Source organism: Daucus carota, chromosome 2, assembly GCF_001625215.2.
Source record: "Daucus carota subsp. sativus chromosome 2, DH1 v3.0, whole genome shotgun sequence".
Classification (NCBI taxonomy): Eukaryota; Viridiplantae; Streptophyta; class Magnoliopsida; order Apiales; family Apiaceae; genus Daucus; species Daucus carota.
Window position 1 is genome coordinate 33,371,516 of NC_030382.2, and position 17,719 is coordinate 33,389,234.

General features: G+C 34.6%; 4 protein-coding genes across 4 annotated transcripts; 3 read left to right on the forward strand and 1 right to left on the reverse strand.

The window, feature by feature from the left end:
• LOC108208191 (UDP-glycosyltransferase 76B1) lies at nucleotides 1-2,357 on the reverse strand. Its single transcript, XM_017378693.2, has 2 exons — nucleotides 1,765-2,357; nucleotides 1-966 (listed from the first exon to the last, which is right to left on the reverse strand). The coding sequence occupies exons 1-2, from the start codon at nucleotides 2,240-2,242 to the stop codon at nucleotides 89-91; spliced, it is 1,356 nt and encodes a 451-aa protein (XP_017234182.2). The 5' UTR covers nucleotides 2,243-2,357; the 3' UTR covers nucleotides 1-88.
• A 2,506-nt stretch (nucleotides 2,358-4,863) lies between these two features.
• On the forward strand, nucleotides 4,864-7,059 carry LOC135150162 (protein FAR1-RELATED SEQUENCE 5-like). The gene is made up of 3 exons (XM_064086301.1): nucleotides 4,864-5,832; nucleotides 5,923-6,187; nucleotides 6,401-7,059. Exons 1-3 carry the CDS (start codon nucleotides 4,898-4,900, stop codon nucleotides 6,971-6,973), a joined length of 1,773 nt encoding a protein of 590 aa, XP_063942371.1. The 5' UTR covers nucleotides 4,864-4,897; the 3' UTR covers nucleotides 6,974-7,059.
• A 281-nt stretch (nucleotides 7,060-7,340) lies between these two features.
• On the forward strand, nucleotides 7,341-7,736 carry LOC135150509 (uncharacterized). The gene has a single exon (XM_064086848.1). It carries the CDS (start codon nucleotides 7,341-7,343, stop codon nucleotides 7,734-7,736), a length of 396 nt encoding a protein of 131 aa, XP_063942918.1.
• A 7,978-nt stretch (nucleotides 7,737-15,714) lies between these two features.
• Nucleotides 15,715-17,240, forward strand: LOC108207399 (UDP-glycosyltransferase 91A1). The gene is given in 4 exon segments (XM_064086302.1): nucleotides 15,715-15,881; nucleotides 15,883-16,270; nucleotides 16,273-16,959; nucleotides 16,962-17,240. Coding segments are annotated over 4 exon segments (1,389 nt in total). The 5' UTR covers nucleotides 15,715-15,812; the 3' UTR covers nucleotides 17,207-17,240.
• Nucleotides 17,241-17,719: the final 479 nt, after the last annotated feature.

Below are 17,719 nucleotides of genomic sequence, written 5' to 3' on the forward strand. Positions count from 1 at the left end.
TACCAAAAAATGTCTGCATATTATTACACAATACAAAAAAGGTCTGCATATTATGATGATGGAGGGAGCTAGAAAAGCTTAAACAATTTTAGAATGACAAGATGAAACTAACTAAGCTTTCTAATGATCTGTATGATGATCCACCTTCCGTTAAACAAGTGTTTGCCTTTTCCTTCAAAGAAGATATTCTCATTTTCATCTCTATCCCTTCTTTGTCAACCATCACTCTCCTTATTGCCCTTGTTATCTCCTCTCTCTCGATCCCATTCTCCAATACTAATCCCACTTTCCAGACAGCCTCTATATACCTTGCATTTGTTTGCTGATCTCCAAAGGAAGGGGAACAAATCATGGGAACTCCTTCACAAATACTCTCCAACGTTGAATTCCATCCGCAATGACTCCAAAAACATGCTGTGGCAGGATGAGCCAACACCTCTTGTTGTGGAGCCCATTTTACAATATGAGCCCTTTCACTTACTGCCTCAAGAAGCTCATCAGGAAAGGGCTCTAACCACTCTGAGCCACGAATGGCTCCAGGTCTAACCACCCACAAGAATTTTTGCTTACTATTGGCCAAGCCCCAAGCCATTTCAAAGAATTCAGTCTTATCAATAGCTGCAAGGCTCCCAAAACTGACATACAAGACAGACAGTGGTGCTTGCATGTCCAACCAAGAAAGTGCAGTCTGGTCTTGTGCGATTAAGCTACTTGCTGAGGCTGTAAAGTATTTGTGAAATGGACCGATTGTGAAATTGGGGATGGGAAATTCTTGTTGAATATTAGGAAGCACAGATTGTTCAAGTTCTTCAAAGGAGTTCCAAATGAGTCCTGAAGCTGCCTTGGTTCCTGACATTAGTCCAGAGAGCATCACATCCAAAGCCTCTCCCTCGATCTTAAAGGTCAATGAAACATCTTTTACTTTGAGTGGTGGAGCCTCTAGAACTGGTGCTTCTGATTCAGAATCTGTAATCAAAATTGACAAACCAAAGTAGATCAGCCATGCACTTAAGTACCTTAATAGTTGTTAAGTACCATTATATTTGTTGATAGAATTCAAAATTAAATGAAAAAATCTTTTTTTATTACAGGTCTTTCATCCTCCTGTTTTTAATATGCTATACATAAATTTAAGACCCATAAAAATTATTAATCATATCTATTTTTCCCAACTACAACAACTTAACATGTCCAACTAATTGGGGCATAATAACTCAAATCATATTTGATCACTGCTCATCTCATGCATCTCCCCACATCTTTGATTTTATAGCAGTAGTTATCTTGAGATGACATACAACTGCATTGTGAGCCACCACAAAACTGATTATTGTTTTGCAGACTGCAGCCACCTAATTTTTACATCTGCGGATTTATATATCGTACTCATCCTGAGATGATATATCATGCATTGTAAGCCGCCCACAACAAGTTATTTTCTGCAGACAATCAACTTATACTTATCCTGTCATTTTAGGAGCTACTTTGCTATTTTTTTGTAGCATGCATTTGATTTATGAAAGAGAGATAGTTATACTCACATAAAATGTTATTTACAAGCAAAAAAAAAACATGCTTGAAATCAGATTTTTTTCTTATGTTTGTGTGGTTAGGGAAACCAAGTACCCAAAAATAATTGTCCAAGTAAAAGTTAAGATAATAATGAAAGTGAGAAAAATATATACTATATATGAAAATAAAAGGGATAATTCTTAGTTTCCAGAGAAAATTTAAACGTATATATTGCTAAGTAGTAATGCGCACCTTCCATGGAGAGGTATCCTTTTTGAAGCAGAAGTGGGAAGGCATGGAAAACATGAAATGAACTTAGACTACTCGTCCTCAAAACAATTCTGGGGAGCTTAAGTAAATCCGCGACAGCTTGAGTAAAGTACAAAGTAGCATCTGAAATCAAGCAGCGTATAGGATCCTCTGCAGAAGAATTTGATAACAGCCTTTTAACGCAGTCAAGAAAAGGATCAAACCAGACCTTGTTCATGAGGTTAAGTAGTAATATGATATCCTTGACATTTCCTAGCAAGCTAGTGCAACCAGCAAGACTTTCCTCGGAGAAGGACTGGAAAGTGAAGTGAGGGTAACTGGATTTGTTTGGAGAGTTGAAGGAAGTGTGTATGATCGTAATGTTGAAGCCCTTGGAGTGGAGGATGTTTGCAAGCTGAAGCATGGGGTTTATGTGGCCTTGGAAGGGCAATGGAAATAGTAATAACCGCCCTTTCTCCATCTTCCTATCTTCACAATTTCTTCTTCTCTCAATCGTTTCTATATCTTAACTTCTGTTGATAATGAAGATAAAGGTTGTCGCAATTTATAAGAGCACGTTTGGTGGACGACCTGTAGGAAAAATATTTTTTAAGTCGCACGCTTGCATGATGTTACTAGTTCTGACTTTTCTGTTCTGATACTTCTTGAGATGAGCTAAAGTCGAACTGGGTGTACCTAAGCTATCCAATCGCGCTCTATTAGTTCTTACTTAAAACTTATGTCCAAGTTATAATTGAAAAGAAGATCAAATCTGCATAGAACTAATGAGCAACTCATTTAAAGGTAAAAAGAATAGGCTCTGATTTACGCATAAAACTACCTCAATTCAAAAACGTTCAGAAACAAGGCATAGAGTTTAACATCAATATCGTACGTTGTATGCATTTAAATGCACAAGTTTATGAAACACACCTCGGGGATTCGTGGGCAAAATTTGTCCACAGGGGTTATGGAAAGTTGGTTAGATCTGTTATTAATTACACGTAGCAGCTATGGAGGAGCCCAACTCAGTGTCTTCACTGATTGAACATCACATGGCCAGTTGAGGAGCTAGTTGAATGCCTTGTTCAACTTGCTCACTGAAGCTTTCAAATGTTTGTAATGGAAATGCAATTCATGTCGATTTTTAAGGTCCAGTCCACCTCAAAATTACAGCAATGATCGAGAACTACTTCCCGTTCAAGCCACGAATTACTCCAGGTCGAACAATTCGTCATTTTTAGAAGTTGTCTGAGGGCATTTAGTCAGCAGAAGTTGCATGTATTTCTTTTGAAGCTAAGATTAGAGGCAAATGAATACACTTTCTGGGGATATCACAAGTTTCTCTTCATATGATACAAAACTGTATCTAAGAGCATCTCCAATGGGAGGTGCCAAGAGGGGTGCCAATGCCATGTGGCATGACATGGACCGGCACTCTCCTTGGCACCCCCATTGGAGATGTTGGAGTGCTATTGGGGTGCCAGGTGAGTTGGCTTTGAGGTGCCAAAAGTTGTCAACCCATAAAGTAGGGTGCCAACTTCATTTGTGGTCCCAATAATACATAAAATATAGATTTGTGGTCCCAATAATATATAAAATATTATTTTCTTATTAATAAAGTTGGCATTTTGGAGTGTCAACTATTGGAGGAGTGTGAATATAAAAAATAATATTTTGAGTGATGTGTCAAAATTAACCATTAGAGATGCTCTAAAGAAACTTATAAAATATGAGAGCTGAATTCAGTACCAGTTGAGTTTGTATAAATTTTGTACTTCTCATTGCCCAAAATGTAAAAACAAATGGGTTGTCGCTAATTATTTCTCTTCAACCAGAATTGGTTTCTTGGAGTCTCAAAATATTGGAGTCGTTGGAGTCCACAAGTGGACCGTTGGATATAGAAAACAATGGATTGCCGAGATTAAAACATGCAGGATATTTAATAATTAAAAACTGAAAATGTGGGATATACTCGATGATAAATGTCTATAATATTTTATAATTATATAAAAATTTATACAAATATATTATTTTATGAGTACATATGTAAATGCACAAACTATAATTCACACTTTATGAGGTTATAAAATAATATATATATATATATATATATATATAAATAGGAATAGGATCAAATAAAAACTTTTTTAAGTTACAAACTTACAAACTTTTTTGGGCCATCAGATTAGATTTGATCCTAGGGCTGGGGCTGACTTAAAATTTTATAATAGAGGGGTAACTTAGTCAATTTACGTTTAAACAGTTATAACCTATATAAACTAAAAAATTAACAGAAGCGTATTATTGTTTGTTGGAAATTTTTGCCGGCTAGAGAGAGAAGACGCATCGGAGAGAGACGACGGCGAGTTTCTGAGCTGGAGAGAGAACAACGCGGTTTTCGACTACAGATTTACGCATACTTGAAGGTAAATTACTGTTTTTTTTACATAAATTTGTTGTTTAGTTGTTTTCTTCAGCTCGAGATATACGATTTGATGTGTTTTACTTGTTTTATTGTTTTTTCTTTGACGCCTGTACTGTATTCGTCGGGATTAGGTTGTTTGGAGGTGTTTTGTGGTGTTCGATTGAATATTATAATAAAAAATTTGTTTTTTTAGGTGGAGATTTGGTTATTACTCTGTTCGATTGTTCTTCTTTTATGCGATTGTGCTATGGACTTGAATTCAGGTACGACATGATTTTCTTTGAGTTTAGTTTGTTGATTCTTTTTTTAATCTGAATGTTTGTTGTTTCGTTGAATGTATGATTAACTTTTCTTGAACGAGTTGTATATGAATCAATTATTATATGTAATTATAAAGTGTTTGTTGAATATTAGTATGAATTCTGTTGAACGATATGTATATGACTTAAATATGTTGAATTCTGGTTGTATTTATGTTGAACTTTGTTTACGTGCATCTGTTGAATATAATGACTTATAAGTGTACTTATAAGTATGAATTATAATTGTATTTAATTTGTTGACTGTAATTATAAGTGTTTGTTGAATATAAGTATCAATTTTGTATGATTACTCTTACTTGAGTACTTTTTGGGATTTGAACAAGATATTTATTGAATCTTTGTTTTCTTTATGTTGAACTTTGTTTATGTGTAACTGTTGAATATAATGTTTTGGGATTTTCAGTTTAGTTCTATAACTTTTTCAGGTTTTGGTGATAAAATTGCTCAAAACTTTGATGCTAATACATTGCCTATGGATGTTGTGGCTATAGAAGATGATGATTTGTCTTTGGGAGAAGTTGATGATTTGTCTTCGCGTAAATATGTATCTCCAGGTTCTACAACGTATTGGTTGCCTTGTATGGTTGATAGTAAACCTAATGTTGGAAAATCATTTAGGAGTATAGATGAGGCTGCGCATTTTTATGTTGATTATGGTCGTTCTTGTGGATTTGATATTAGGCGTGGTAGTGAGAAGCGATATCGAGATGGACGTATTCAATCGAAACGTTTTCACTGTTCACGAGAAGGCTTTTATTCTAAAAATGGTGAGAAGAATGATGATGGCTCATTTTGTTCAAAACAAAAGAGGAAAAGTATGTTTACTAGATGTGGATGTCCTGCTATGATTGTGGTGAAACATACGAAGGGTTCAATATATGAGATTACTTTGTTTATTGAACAACATAATCATAGGTTTGCTAGTGCTGATGGTAAGAAGTTTTTGAAGGCAAACCGGTCAATGACTGTTGCACATCAAAATTTTGCATTTGATTGTTCAAAAGTCAGAATAGGTCCTGCTCGTGCGTTTGGTTTAATGAAAGAGTTTGTTGGAGGGTATGACCAGATTGGGGCAACAGTTGTTGATTTTAAAAATTGGAATAGAGACTTGAAGAACATAATTGGGAATGCAGATGCACAAGTAATATTGAATAAATTTCAATCTTTGAAGGATTCTTCTAATGGCAGATTCTACTATGAACATGATGTGGATGAGTCTGGAAAATTGACAAAGTTATTTTGGGCAGATTGTGTTGGTCGTAGAAACTATGATGTGTTTGGTGATGTTATTTCAGTAGATGCCACATTTAGTACTAACAAGTAAGAAATTTATGTTATTTTCTAAAGTATTTTGTGTATAGCTTATTCTCTTTTTTCTTCAATTCTTAATAAACATATATTTGTTTTCAGGTATAACATGGTTTTTGTTCCAATCTGTGGTGTTGACAATCATAGAAAGTGTGTAACTTTTGGTGCTGGTCTACTTTCAAAAGAAGATATAGCTCATTACAAATGGATTTTTCAAGCTTTACTAAATTGTATGGGGCGACATCCATTATGCATATTGACTGATCAATGTGCTGCAATGAAACAAGCAATTGCTGATGTGTTTGATAAAGAAAAGACAAGGCATCGTCTTTGTATGTGGCACATCATGAAAAAATTTCCATCCAAGGTATCTTCTGTTGAACCTCCATAACATTTGTGTTGAATATATGTATTTGTGTTGAATATATGTTTTATTGGTGTTGAATACATGTCTTAGGGGTGTTGAATATATTGATTTGTGTTGAATATGTGTTTTAGTAGTGTTGAATATATCTATTTTTTATGTTGAGAAATTTGTATGCCTGATATTTGTTAGTTTTTTTTTAAAATGTATTTTTAGGTTGGTGTGGTATTGGCAATGGATGGTGGATTTTTATCAAAGCTTAAACCTTTTGTATGGGGTGAAAATTTGGATATATCTGAGTTTGAAGCTGGTTGGAAATCTTTGATGGATGAGTTTAAGATGACTGACAATGAGTGGTTGTGTGATATGTATATATGCCGACATTTATGGATTCCAGCATATTTCAAAGAAGATCCTTTATTAGGAATATTACGGACAACATCTTGGTCAGAAAGTGCAAATTCATTTTTTAGTCATTATCATCAACCTGGTGATACTCTATCTCAGTTTTATCTACGTTTTGAGACTGCAATGGATAAGCAACGTAATATCAATTCAGACTTGAATCATAAGTCTAATGTTGCGTTCCCAAGTACTGATACAGAACTATTTTTGGAGAAGGATGCTGCAGAGTTATACACACGTGAAATATTTTATAAATTCCAGAAACAAGTACGAGATGCTTGTTTCCATTTGGTAATAAAGGATATGAGTGGTGTTGAAGTAAAGAAGTTTGTTTTACATGATCTTAAAGCTGCTAAAGAATTTCAGGTATTTCTGAAGTACTAGTAGATTGCATTTGATTATTATTTAATGCCTTTTTTAGTGTAATTTATTTTTTATGTTTGCATGTATTGTATATTTCGTATACAATGTCTTAGGGGTGTTGAATATATGTTTTAGGGTTGTTGAATACATGTCGTAGGGGTGTTGTATATATTTATTTTTGTTGAATATATGTTTTAGTAGTGTTGAATATATTTTAGCTTGTGTTGAAATACAATTCAATTTGTGTTGAATATATGTTTTAGTAGTGTTGAATATATGTAATTTATTTTTCATGTTTGTATGTATTTTATATTTGATATTAAATCACTTATATTTGGTACAGGTTTTGCACATTTTGGAAAATCATAAACTTGAGTGTTCTTGTAGGATGTTTGAAAGAATTGGTTTACCATGCAGTCATTTGATTCTTGCATTAAAACAAGTTCCTGTGCACAAGCTGCCAAGGCATCTTGTTCTGAATAGATGGATGAAAAATGCTGAGAAAAATGCAACAAGATTTGTTTCAAGCACATCAAGTGATGATAAAGAGAAATTTAGTGTTATTGTGAATGATATTTGGTTTGATTTCAATTCGTGTATGGGGTTGGCTGGTGACAATAAAGAAGCACTTGATTTGATTCAAAGTTGTCTAAAAGATGTAAAACAGAAGTTACGTGGTTGGAAATTTGAAGGGAAGCTAGTTGTGGGAAACAAGAAAGATGTTGTTGAAAAGTTTATTGGATCAGAGATTCCAGTTAACATTGAAGTCAAGCCTCCAAATTAATGTCGGAACAAAGGGTGTGGAACAAAGAGAATTAAGAGTGCTGCTGAAAAATCAACTATACTTTCTGGTAAACTAAAGAGGATTTGCAGGTATTGCAAGACAGAAGTTTATCATGACTTTAGGAATTTTCCTATAAGAAAAATGCAAAATTTGGTTGAGAATTCTGCTGGGAAGAAGAAACAAAAACAAAGTACAGACAACAGTGAAAGTGGCATGGGTGACAATTTTGAACTCTAGTTTTTGTATAGTTGAATATTTGTTATTTTGAAGTTTTGTTTTGTTGAATTCTTATATAAATAATGTTGAACACATATACTTTCATTCTTGAATTTCTATATAAATAATGTTGAACACATATATTTTCATTCTTGAATTTGTATATAAATAATGTTGAACTAAAACAAATTAAAATAGAGAATAAAATGGATCCAATCTCTACATAATAAAAAATCTTAAGGGTTTGGTTGGGGGTATAGAAAGATGTCATTTTTTATTTCAATTTATAACCCTAATCACACACTTACGAGATATTGTTTGGGGTTTTATTTGGGATATAGAATAACTCATGAATTCAACCGTCTTTGTACCCATGTTCAACACAGATAAATGTTGAACATGGATTCATGGGCTGTTGAACTGGGGAAGAATAGTACATATAAAATACATTGATACTAAAGAAACAATTATATACAGATCAATTAGCATTCATGCAATTACATATCTGTTTCTTGGTGACCAAGGAATTATGTATTATGCAAAATGCACATAATAGCAAAATATTTACAAGCAAAACATTTAAAAGTCTGATCAAATTGTGCTTAGGCACGTCTTTGTCTTTTTGCAGGAGCTTTAGTATCCTTTTCCTTTTTTTCTTTAGCTTTCTGCTTCTCCAATTCAGCTTTTTTCACATGTTCTTCAAAAATCTGATACTCCACATGATGCTTCTGTTTGTTGCATTCATGCAATAGAATCTGGTGTGCATATCTTGTCCTCAGGACATCTAGCTGTTGGTCTTGGACTTTTCCCTCAACAGCGAGTCCACAATCCCAATTTTTTGAAACACCCTGGTAGTGCTCCATGTGTCTCATGACAAAAAGACCACAATCAATATGATTGTGCTCAGTTCTCCACTTCATTTCCAATCTAACAGGCACAAGAGAATCTATGTCCTTCGCCTTTGAATGATTTTTTAAAATCATGTATCTTACAAGGAAGTTTCTCTGTTAAAAAGCATACATTAATTGAGAGAATTCCATGTCAAATTCAAGTCAAAAAAGAATATGATCATTTTAATAAAGTAGTAATTACTTACAATATTTTGAGGTATTTGCTGGTACTTTGCATCGAAATCTGGCTGCAGAGCACTACTATCAATAACCTCAAAACTTGGTTTTTTAATGTTGAAACATAAGAGGTAGTGATGGTCGGAAACTGTCATGCTGAAGAAAATCTGTTGGAAAATATTAAAACAGTAAAATTAATAAAAATAGAGTATATAATGAATGCTGTGTCTAAAAATCAAAAACTCAAAACAGTAAAAACAATGATAAATGTTGAACATGGGTTAATGGGCTGTTGAACTAGTTGAATACAGTGATATTTAACAAAGAATTATATTAAAACATTTAAATTAATTAAAGTAGAGAATATTAAGGATCCAATCTCTACATAATGAAAAATCATAAGGGTTTGGTTGGGGGTATAGAAAGATGTCATTTTTTATTTCAATTTCTAACTCTTATCACATACTTACGAGATAGTGTTTCGGGTTTGATTTGGAGTATAGAAATAACTCATGTTCAACCCCTTTTGTAGCCATGTTCAACACTGTTAAATTTCTGATCAGTAGAAGATAAAAACAATAACTCAAAAGGGTTTGGTTGGGGGTATAGAAAGACCTCATTTGTTATTTTAATTTTCAACCTTAAGTCACATATTTATGAGATACGGTTTAGGGTTGGGTTGGGGTATAGAAATAACCAATGTTCAACCTCCTTTGCACCCATGTTCAACACAGAAAAATGTTGAACATGGGTTATTGGGCTGTTGAAGTAGTTGAATACAGTGATATTAAATACATAATTATATACAGATAATTAGTCATTCATGCAGCAACATTAAAATAAGTTAAAATTATAGTTATCATATATATAATATCACTGAATAATGAAGTAAATATTTTACCAAGTCAACATCGTTGAATTTGATGTGATCATAAGCAGCCAGAACATCATCAAAATCTCTTACAAACTTTTTGAAATGTTGCTCTTCCTCCTCTGAATTTGAATGTCTCAAAACATAGACCTACAAGTAATCATAAAATGTTATTCACATGGTATAATGATATATTTTACTTTTTAAATTCTATTGACAATTCACTTACAGTCACATGATGAGGAACAAATAGTCTCAGAGGTGATTGTTCTGCTTTATACATTTCATTCATATTCAGAATGTGGCAGAAAGCATCAACAACTTGTGCTGTCACCAACTGTTTCGGCTGGAAAGAAATGCAATTTGAATTGTCCAGAATTGCGTTTGCAGTGTCAAAGTAAAGGAAACTGTTGCAACACAAATATGATTAAATATTATCCATATACTCAACATAAAATGATACAATATTCAACAAAAATCTTAATTTGACTGGAGGTTAAAAGAAACTTACTATCCTTCTGGATCAATTGTCAGAAGCCAATCTTTCAACTTTTGCTCTTCTTTGTTAATCTTTGTGCTGATTCTTGTTAACCTTATCTTCCAGGGAGATTTCAACACTTCAGCTGCATGTATTATTCTTTTCCCCTTGTCCACATGTGCAGCTTCTTCTTCTGATTTTCGCTGTCTTTCAAGCTCTGCTTCCTTTTCAACTTGAGTCAATCCTAAAGAAAAACTAGGAAGGACTTCTCCAGAGCTTTGCACATTTGGTTGGGCAGTTGTTTTTATTGTCAGCTTCTGTGGAGGAGGAACAGTTGAAGATACTACATTCATCCTTCTTGATGTGTTGAATATAATCTTTACTTTCTTTCCATCCTATTGATCATTATAACATTCAGTTAATCACTATAGAAGTAACCCATGTTCAACCTCCTTTGGACACATGTTCAACACAGACGAATGTTGAACATGGGTTAATCGGCTGTTGAACTAAAACAAATTTAATATACTAAAACAGTAAAATTAATTAAAATAGAGAATAAAATGGATCCAATCTCTACATAACAAAAACTCTTAAGGGTTTGGTTGGGGGTATAGAAAGATGTCATTTTTTATTTCAATTTATAACCCTAATCACACACTTACGAGATAATGTTTGGGGTTGAGTTGGTTTATAGAAATAAACTATGTTCAACCTGGATTGAACCCAAGTTCAACACAGACAAAAGTTGAACATGGGTTATTGGGCAGTTGAACTAGTTGAATAAAGTGATATTAAACCCACGACTATATTATATTAAAAATTCCTAATAGTTTACCTTTTTAACAAGCTGTGCTGCTTTACGTGAACTGACGTCAAGAGCTTCTGGTGCTGCTTGTTCTTCAACTGCTTCTTCTTCATCAGCTCCGTGTTCAGCAACAGGCATCTCAGTATCACTGGTGCGTTCATCGTGAAGCCCAGATACAGCCTCCGTTGCTATCCCAACAACATTTACGTTGCTTGCCATTTCTTGGGCCCTGATTTTTTCTTGGTAATCCTTTTCAGCAGCATCAAGCATTCTGATCACCTCACTTCCCATTGATGACTGCACCGGAGAAACAGTGTTCTCAACTGGTTTTTCTTGCTCAATTTCTTTTGATGACTGAACCGGAGAAACAGTCTTTTCAACTGGTTTTTCTTGCTCAATTTCTTTTGATGACTGAACCGGAGAAACAGTCTTTTCAACAGGTCTTTCTTTCTCAATTTCTTTTTGCACTCCATCAGCTCCTTTTTCTGATTCAACTTCTCTTTCTTCCTCAACTTCCTGAATATTTCTTTCCTTTTCTACTTGTCTTTCTTCCTCAGCTTGTTTTTCTGCTTGAACTTCTCTTTCTTCAAAACCGGATTGCCCAATGGTTCAAAATTATATTGAGAAGCTCCCTCAGTTTCTTTTTCTTGCTGCCTTGATTGATTTTCAAATTGGTCAGCCTCACTACAGACAAAAACTTGGGCAGCTTCAACCCTCGTCAGAAACTCTTCATTATTATTTACAGTGTTGTAATCAATACAACTTTTCAAACATTTGTTGAATTGTCTGTTTGCAGCATCAAATTGCTTTCGACTTTCAACCAAGATAAAAGCCAAATTCTCTAATTCAACAATCATTTGTTCCTGTAAAAAACAATATCATATATTCAACAACATTGATATATATATTCAACAAAATATTGAAACTTAAAGAAATAACCTAACAAATTCAACAAATTTTAATTTTAGATTCAACAAAATATTTCAACTAAAAAAAAACAATCTAACATATTCAACAGAATTGATATACAGATTCAACATCATATTTCAACGAAAAGAAACAAACTAATATATTCAACAAAATATTGCAAGTCAAAAAAACAAAGTCATATATTTACTTACTCTCTTTCTTTCTTCATCAAGATTTCTATCAACTTCTTGTGTCTGTTCAGTGCTTTCATCTGCAGACCTGATTCTTCCTTTTCCAAATAAATTTTCAGAAGTTTCCTTCCTTTCTCTTGCTCTCAAATCTTTATCTGACCAAGCTGTGAATCTTGGTATGGTGCGGACAACTTCAGTTTCAATTTTAATCCACACTCTATCCACATAGAACAACTACATATAACATAAAAAAATATGTTATAATGACAATATATATTTTTGAACATGTTCAACACAATTCAAAAAGAAATTCAACATATTGAACATTGGAAACAAGAATTCAACAGATTTTAATATTAGATTCAACAAAATATTAGATTCAACAAAATATTAGATTCAACAAATTGCAATATTAGATTCAACAAAATATAGATAATATATACTTACAATGAGGAAAACCAGAGGTCCGCAAAAGTAGTTGTTGCTGGATCCTTTGCCCATTCCTTTTTACAATTTTTTAAACTCTGCAAAAGATAAGAACACCAATTGTAGACACTGCAGCGATTGATATCTCCTTTAAATCGAACGAGTCGCTGATCAACAAGCCCGTTCGACACTGTTTGAATGAGAGTGTTCCCCATTAAAACCAGAAAGTTTGTCTTAAAATGATCATCAGCAGTGCCTTTCTTAATCTCACTGACAAGATCACTTGTCCTAACATGACTTTTTCCAAACTGTGCTCTAAAAGGTTTCTCTTTTTCTGCCTGTGAATCTTCATCTGTCTCAAGTTCAACAGGAAGAGTGCCCTTTGGTAATCCTAGAACCAGATGTACATCTTCTTCAGTAATTGGAATTTCACCACATTCCAAATTTAGGACACATTTGTCCTCATCAAACGATTTGAGCAGTTGAAATCCCAGTCTATGTGGAAGCTCCTTAATTGAAAAATTAAGGAGCTCATGAAATCCTGTTGCTCTTATCCATTGTATTTGTTCTGCAGATAGTTGATTTAAAACTTCACAGAATTTTGAAGGTGAATTTCTTGTTCTTGTTCTGTTGGAGAAATCCCTTGCAGAACTTGCCTTTGGTATGTCTTCTTCGTCATCTTCATCATCTTCATCTTCATCTTCATCTTGCCTCTGCTTTCCCTTTTGCCTTTCTTTTGCCTTAGCTTTCCCTTTTTCCTTTCTTTTTTTTGCACCAGTACTTGACTCTGTTTTTCCCTTTTTTTTTAAAATCTTATCTCTCATTGTAGAAATGAGCTGATCTTCATCTGACGTCTCTAATAGCTCATCATCCGTCTGCAACGCCTCTGATTCTTCTTGATCAGTAGGTTGATATTCAGATGTATCAGATTTTTCCATATCATCATGAACTGATGATTTTTTCCCTGCAATTAAATAAGAAAATATTGTTCAAAGAAAATATAATGAAATATGAACAATACAGCTATTAAAAATTCATAACATTTAAATAATTCAATTATCAAACCTCTTTCCACCTGTAGTGCTAACCATTCATCAGAGTCATTCTGTAACTCAACAGATAAGTATGAGTTATCAAATTCCTCATCATTAGCAATGGCAGCTTCTGTAGGACATATCGATGTTTGATATGTACTGGTGGATACAGAGATCATCACTATACCAGTTAGTGATTTTGTAGGACATATCGATGTTGATAACTGAACATTCTGTGATTTCTCACTAGAAAAGATTTCAGTTAAACATTGTACAACATATCTTTCTTGTGATGATGTCCTTGTAGGATTTTGCAGAATTGCTAGTAAAGGATCTTCCTGAATAGGTGCATCTGACAAAATTTAATCACTTATATTCTTTATTAAATCATTGTTTTTGTTCTTCAAATTAAAGTATTTAACTATAGGTTCAACAGAATTCAACACAATATCAATAACAATATACAATGGGAACAACATTGCAAAAAGGTTTTCAAACATGTTCAACACAAATCATTATCAAATTCAACACAATATCTACTGGCAACAGCACTGCAACAAGGTTTTGAAACATGTTCAACACAAATCATTAACAAATTCAACACAATATCTACTGGCAACAGCACTGCAACAAGGTTTTCAAACATGTTCAACACAAATCATTAACAAATTCAACACAATATCTACTGGCAACAGCACTGCAACAAGGTTTTCAAACATGTTCAACACAAATTCAACACAATATCTACTGGCAACAGCACTGCAACAAGGTTTTCAAACATGTTCAACACAAATCATTCACAAATTCAACACAATATCTACTGGCAACAGCACTGCAACAAGGTTTTCAAACATGTTCAACACAAATCATTAACAAATTCAACACAATATCTACTGGCAACAGCACTGCAACAAGGTTTTCAAACATGTTCAACACAAATCATTAACAAATTCAACACAATATCTACTGGCAACAGCATTGCAACAAGCTTTTGAAACATGTTCAACACAAATCAATAACAAATTCAACACAATATCCACTGGGAACAGCATTGCAACAAGTTTTTCAAACATGTTCAACACAAATCATTAACAAATTCAACACAATATCTACTGGCAACAGCATTCCAACAAGGTTTTCAAACATGTTCAACATACTTTAAGTACAGATTCAACAAATAAAAATCGAAATATTCAATACTTCAAAACATTTTTTACTATTCAACACAGTTCAAAACGTATATTATCACATTCAACATTATATCAAACATTCAACACTTTTTAAACCGAATAACCTAAAATCAAAAAAATTAACCTAAAATCTCTAACTGGAAAAAAATGCACAAATATCTCAAACATTTAACCTAAATTTACTGAAACTATAAAATCAAAGCTTTTACGAAATAATGTAGAGATATTACCAGCGACGCTCTGTAATTCATCACTTTTCCTCTTTGGAGCCATTGTTAGTGATCAAGATCTTGAAAGTTGAACAACGACTTCGCTTGAGAATGTAGACTTGCAGTTGATTAAGATTTGTTGAAGATTTGCTGAAGATGATGATCGAAAATCGCTGTGTGTAGCAGTGAGTTTGTGTGTAATGCCGTTTGAGTGTTATGGCGGTTTCGTGCAGTTAAATATTTAGGAGATCGTGCGTTTTAATTAATGTGTCAGAAAACGAGCGGCTTGCAGTTATTTACAAAACTGCCACCGCGCCTTTTCAAAATCTTTTAATCTCAGCCGCTTGTTTTGTTTAGATCTGATGGTGTAAAAAAGTTTGTAAGTTTTTAACTAAAAAAGTTTGTACCGGAACCCTCCCCTATATAAATATATAATATTTAAATATCATGTATATATAATTTCTGATTCGGATATTTTCAAATATGAATATGCCTATATTTTCTGAAGTTTGCTTGAAACAAACCCTTATATTCACATAAATAACATCACTTACAATATTTGTCTTAAATATCATGCATATAACACTGCTCATTCTTCTGCCCCTCTATATATAGTTCGTGTTAATACATCAATCTTGCCAAGCAGAAAACAAAGCTTTCAGCTTTCACCTTACGATATGGCTTGTGTTGAGAAATTGCACATAGTAATGTTCCCTTGGTTAGCCTTTGGTCACATATTTCCTTACTTGAAAGTTGAAGCTAGCCAAGCTCATGGCTGCAAAGGGTCACAAGATCTCTTTTGTTTCCACTCCCAAAAATATCGATAGCCTCCCAAAAATCCCTCAGAATCTAGCTCCTTTCATAAATCTTGTCAAGATTCCACTGCCATTAGTACCCAACTTACCCGACAATGCAGAGTCCACAACTGAGGTTCCATTCCACAAGGTCAAGTACCTGAAACTCGCGTACGATCTTCTTCAAGAACCTATTACTCGTTTCTTGGAATCCAGCACAGCGGATTGGATACTCGCTGGTTATGTTTCTTACTGGCTGAGGCCTATTGCTTCGAGACTCCGCATTCGATGGTGTCACTACAATATTTACACTGCTTCCTTCATGGGATTTTTAGGCCTCCCTTGATCAAGGGCGATGGTTACCGCGTGAAGCCAGAAGATTTCACGGTTAAACCTAAGTGGGTTCACTTCGACACAAATGTCGCAATGTCTCTGTATCAGAGTCTAGCCCTGGCTCCTGGTTATGAAACTGATGAGGAGACGGGAAATGTGAGCGAGGCTTATCGTGTTGGGAGGGGTCTCGAATATTGTGATATGGTGGCAATAAGAAGCAGCGTCGAATTTGAAGGGGATTGGTTAAAATTACTACAGGACATGTACAAGAAACCCGTGATTCCAGTGGGCTTATTGCCTGATGTTGAAGACAGCAAAGAGGAGAGCAAAGAGGATGACAATGAAGATTGGAGTGAAATAAAAGATTGGCTCGACAAACAAGCAAAGGGAAGCGTACTATTTGTAGCTTTTGGGTCCGAGGCCAAATTGACTCAAGCTCAGACCACAGAGTTAGCGCTTGGTTTGGAGCTGACCGGGTTACCATTCTTTTGGGCTATGAAAAAACAAAGAGGCTTGTCTGATACAGAGCCAGTTGAGTTGCCACAAGGGTTTCAAGACCGAACACGAGGGCGTGGGATGATTTACACCACTTGGGTGCCTCAGACTAAGATATTAAATCACGAGTCGGTCAGTGCCTTGCTGAATTCATCAGGTTACAGCTCAGTAGTAGAGGCAATGCAGTTTGGAAACGCGCTTATTTTATTGCTAAGCACCTGGAGGAGAAGAAGCTGGGGTTTCAAATTCCGCGAGATGAGTCAGACGGAGGGTTTACTAGGGAATCAGTGGCGGAGTCAGTTAACTTGGTAATGCTCGATGAAGAAGGGAAGATCTATCGAGACAAAGTGAAGGACATGCAAGTTATCCTGTCTGACATGGATAAGCAAAACGGTTACGTCGATAACCTACTGAATTATCTACAGAACCACAAATTTATGAAAAACTAAGTCGCTCTGTGTCATGTTTTCCTCGTGGCTCAACCCAGGGACCCCTGTATTTCGTTGCTTGTCTTTTAATTCGGTTCACTTGTTTTTTCTTTGGTATGTACGACCTTGGACCCAGTGTGAGTTGTATGAGACTGAGGGGTTCGGCACGCATTTAATATCGTATCCTCGTATTGTTGCAATTTAAGAGTATTGGTGCAACCTCAGTTGGTAGATGCACACACATTTGTGGAGAGGGGCCAAATTGTCCGTTCAGTCACAAGAGTTCTATATTTAGTGAAGTATGCAATCACGGATAAAGTGTCTTGATGAATAGAGGCAATGTCTTTACGTAATTGAAAAACACTGAGGCAAGTTCGATCGACAAAAACGAACAGCCAAATCATCTGAGATTTGTTGTGCAATAGACAAATATGCAAACGAATATCAGTGGATATGGAATTAAGCAACCAGGAAACAACCATACTAACCATATTATTACAACGATTAGTACTCTCTGGTTTAGGTATAAGTGTC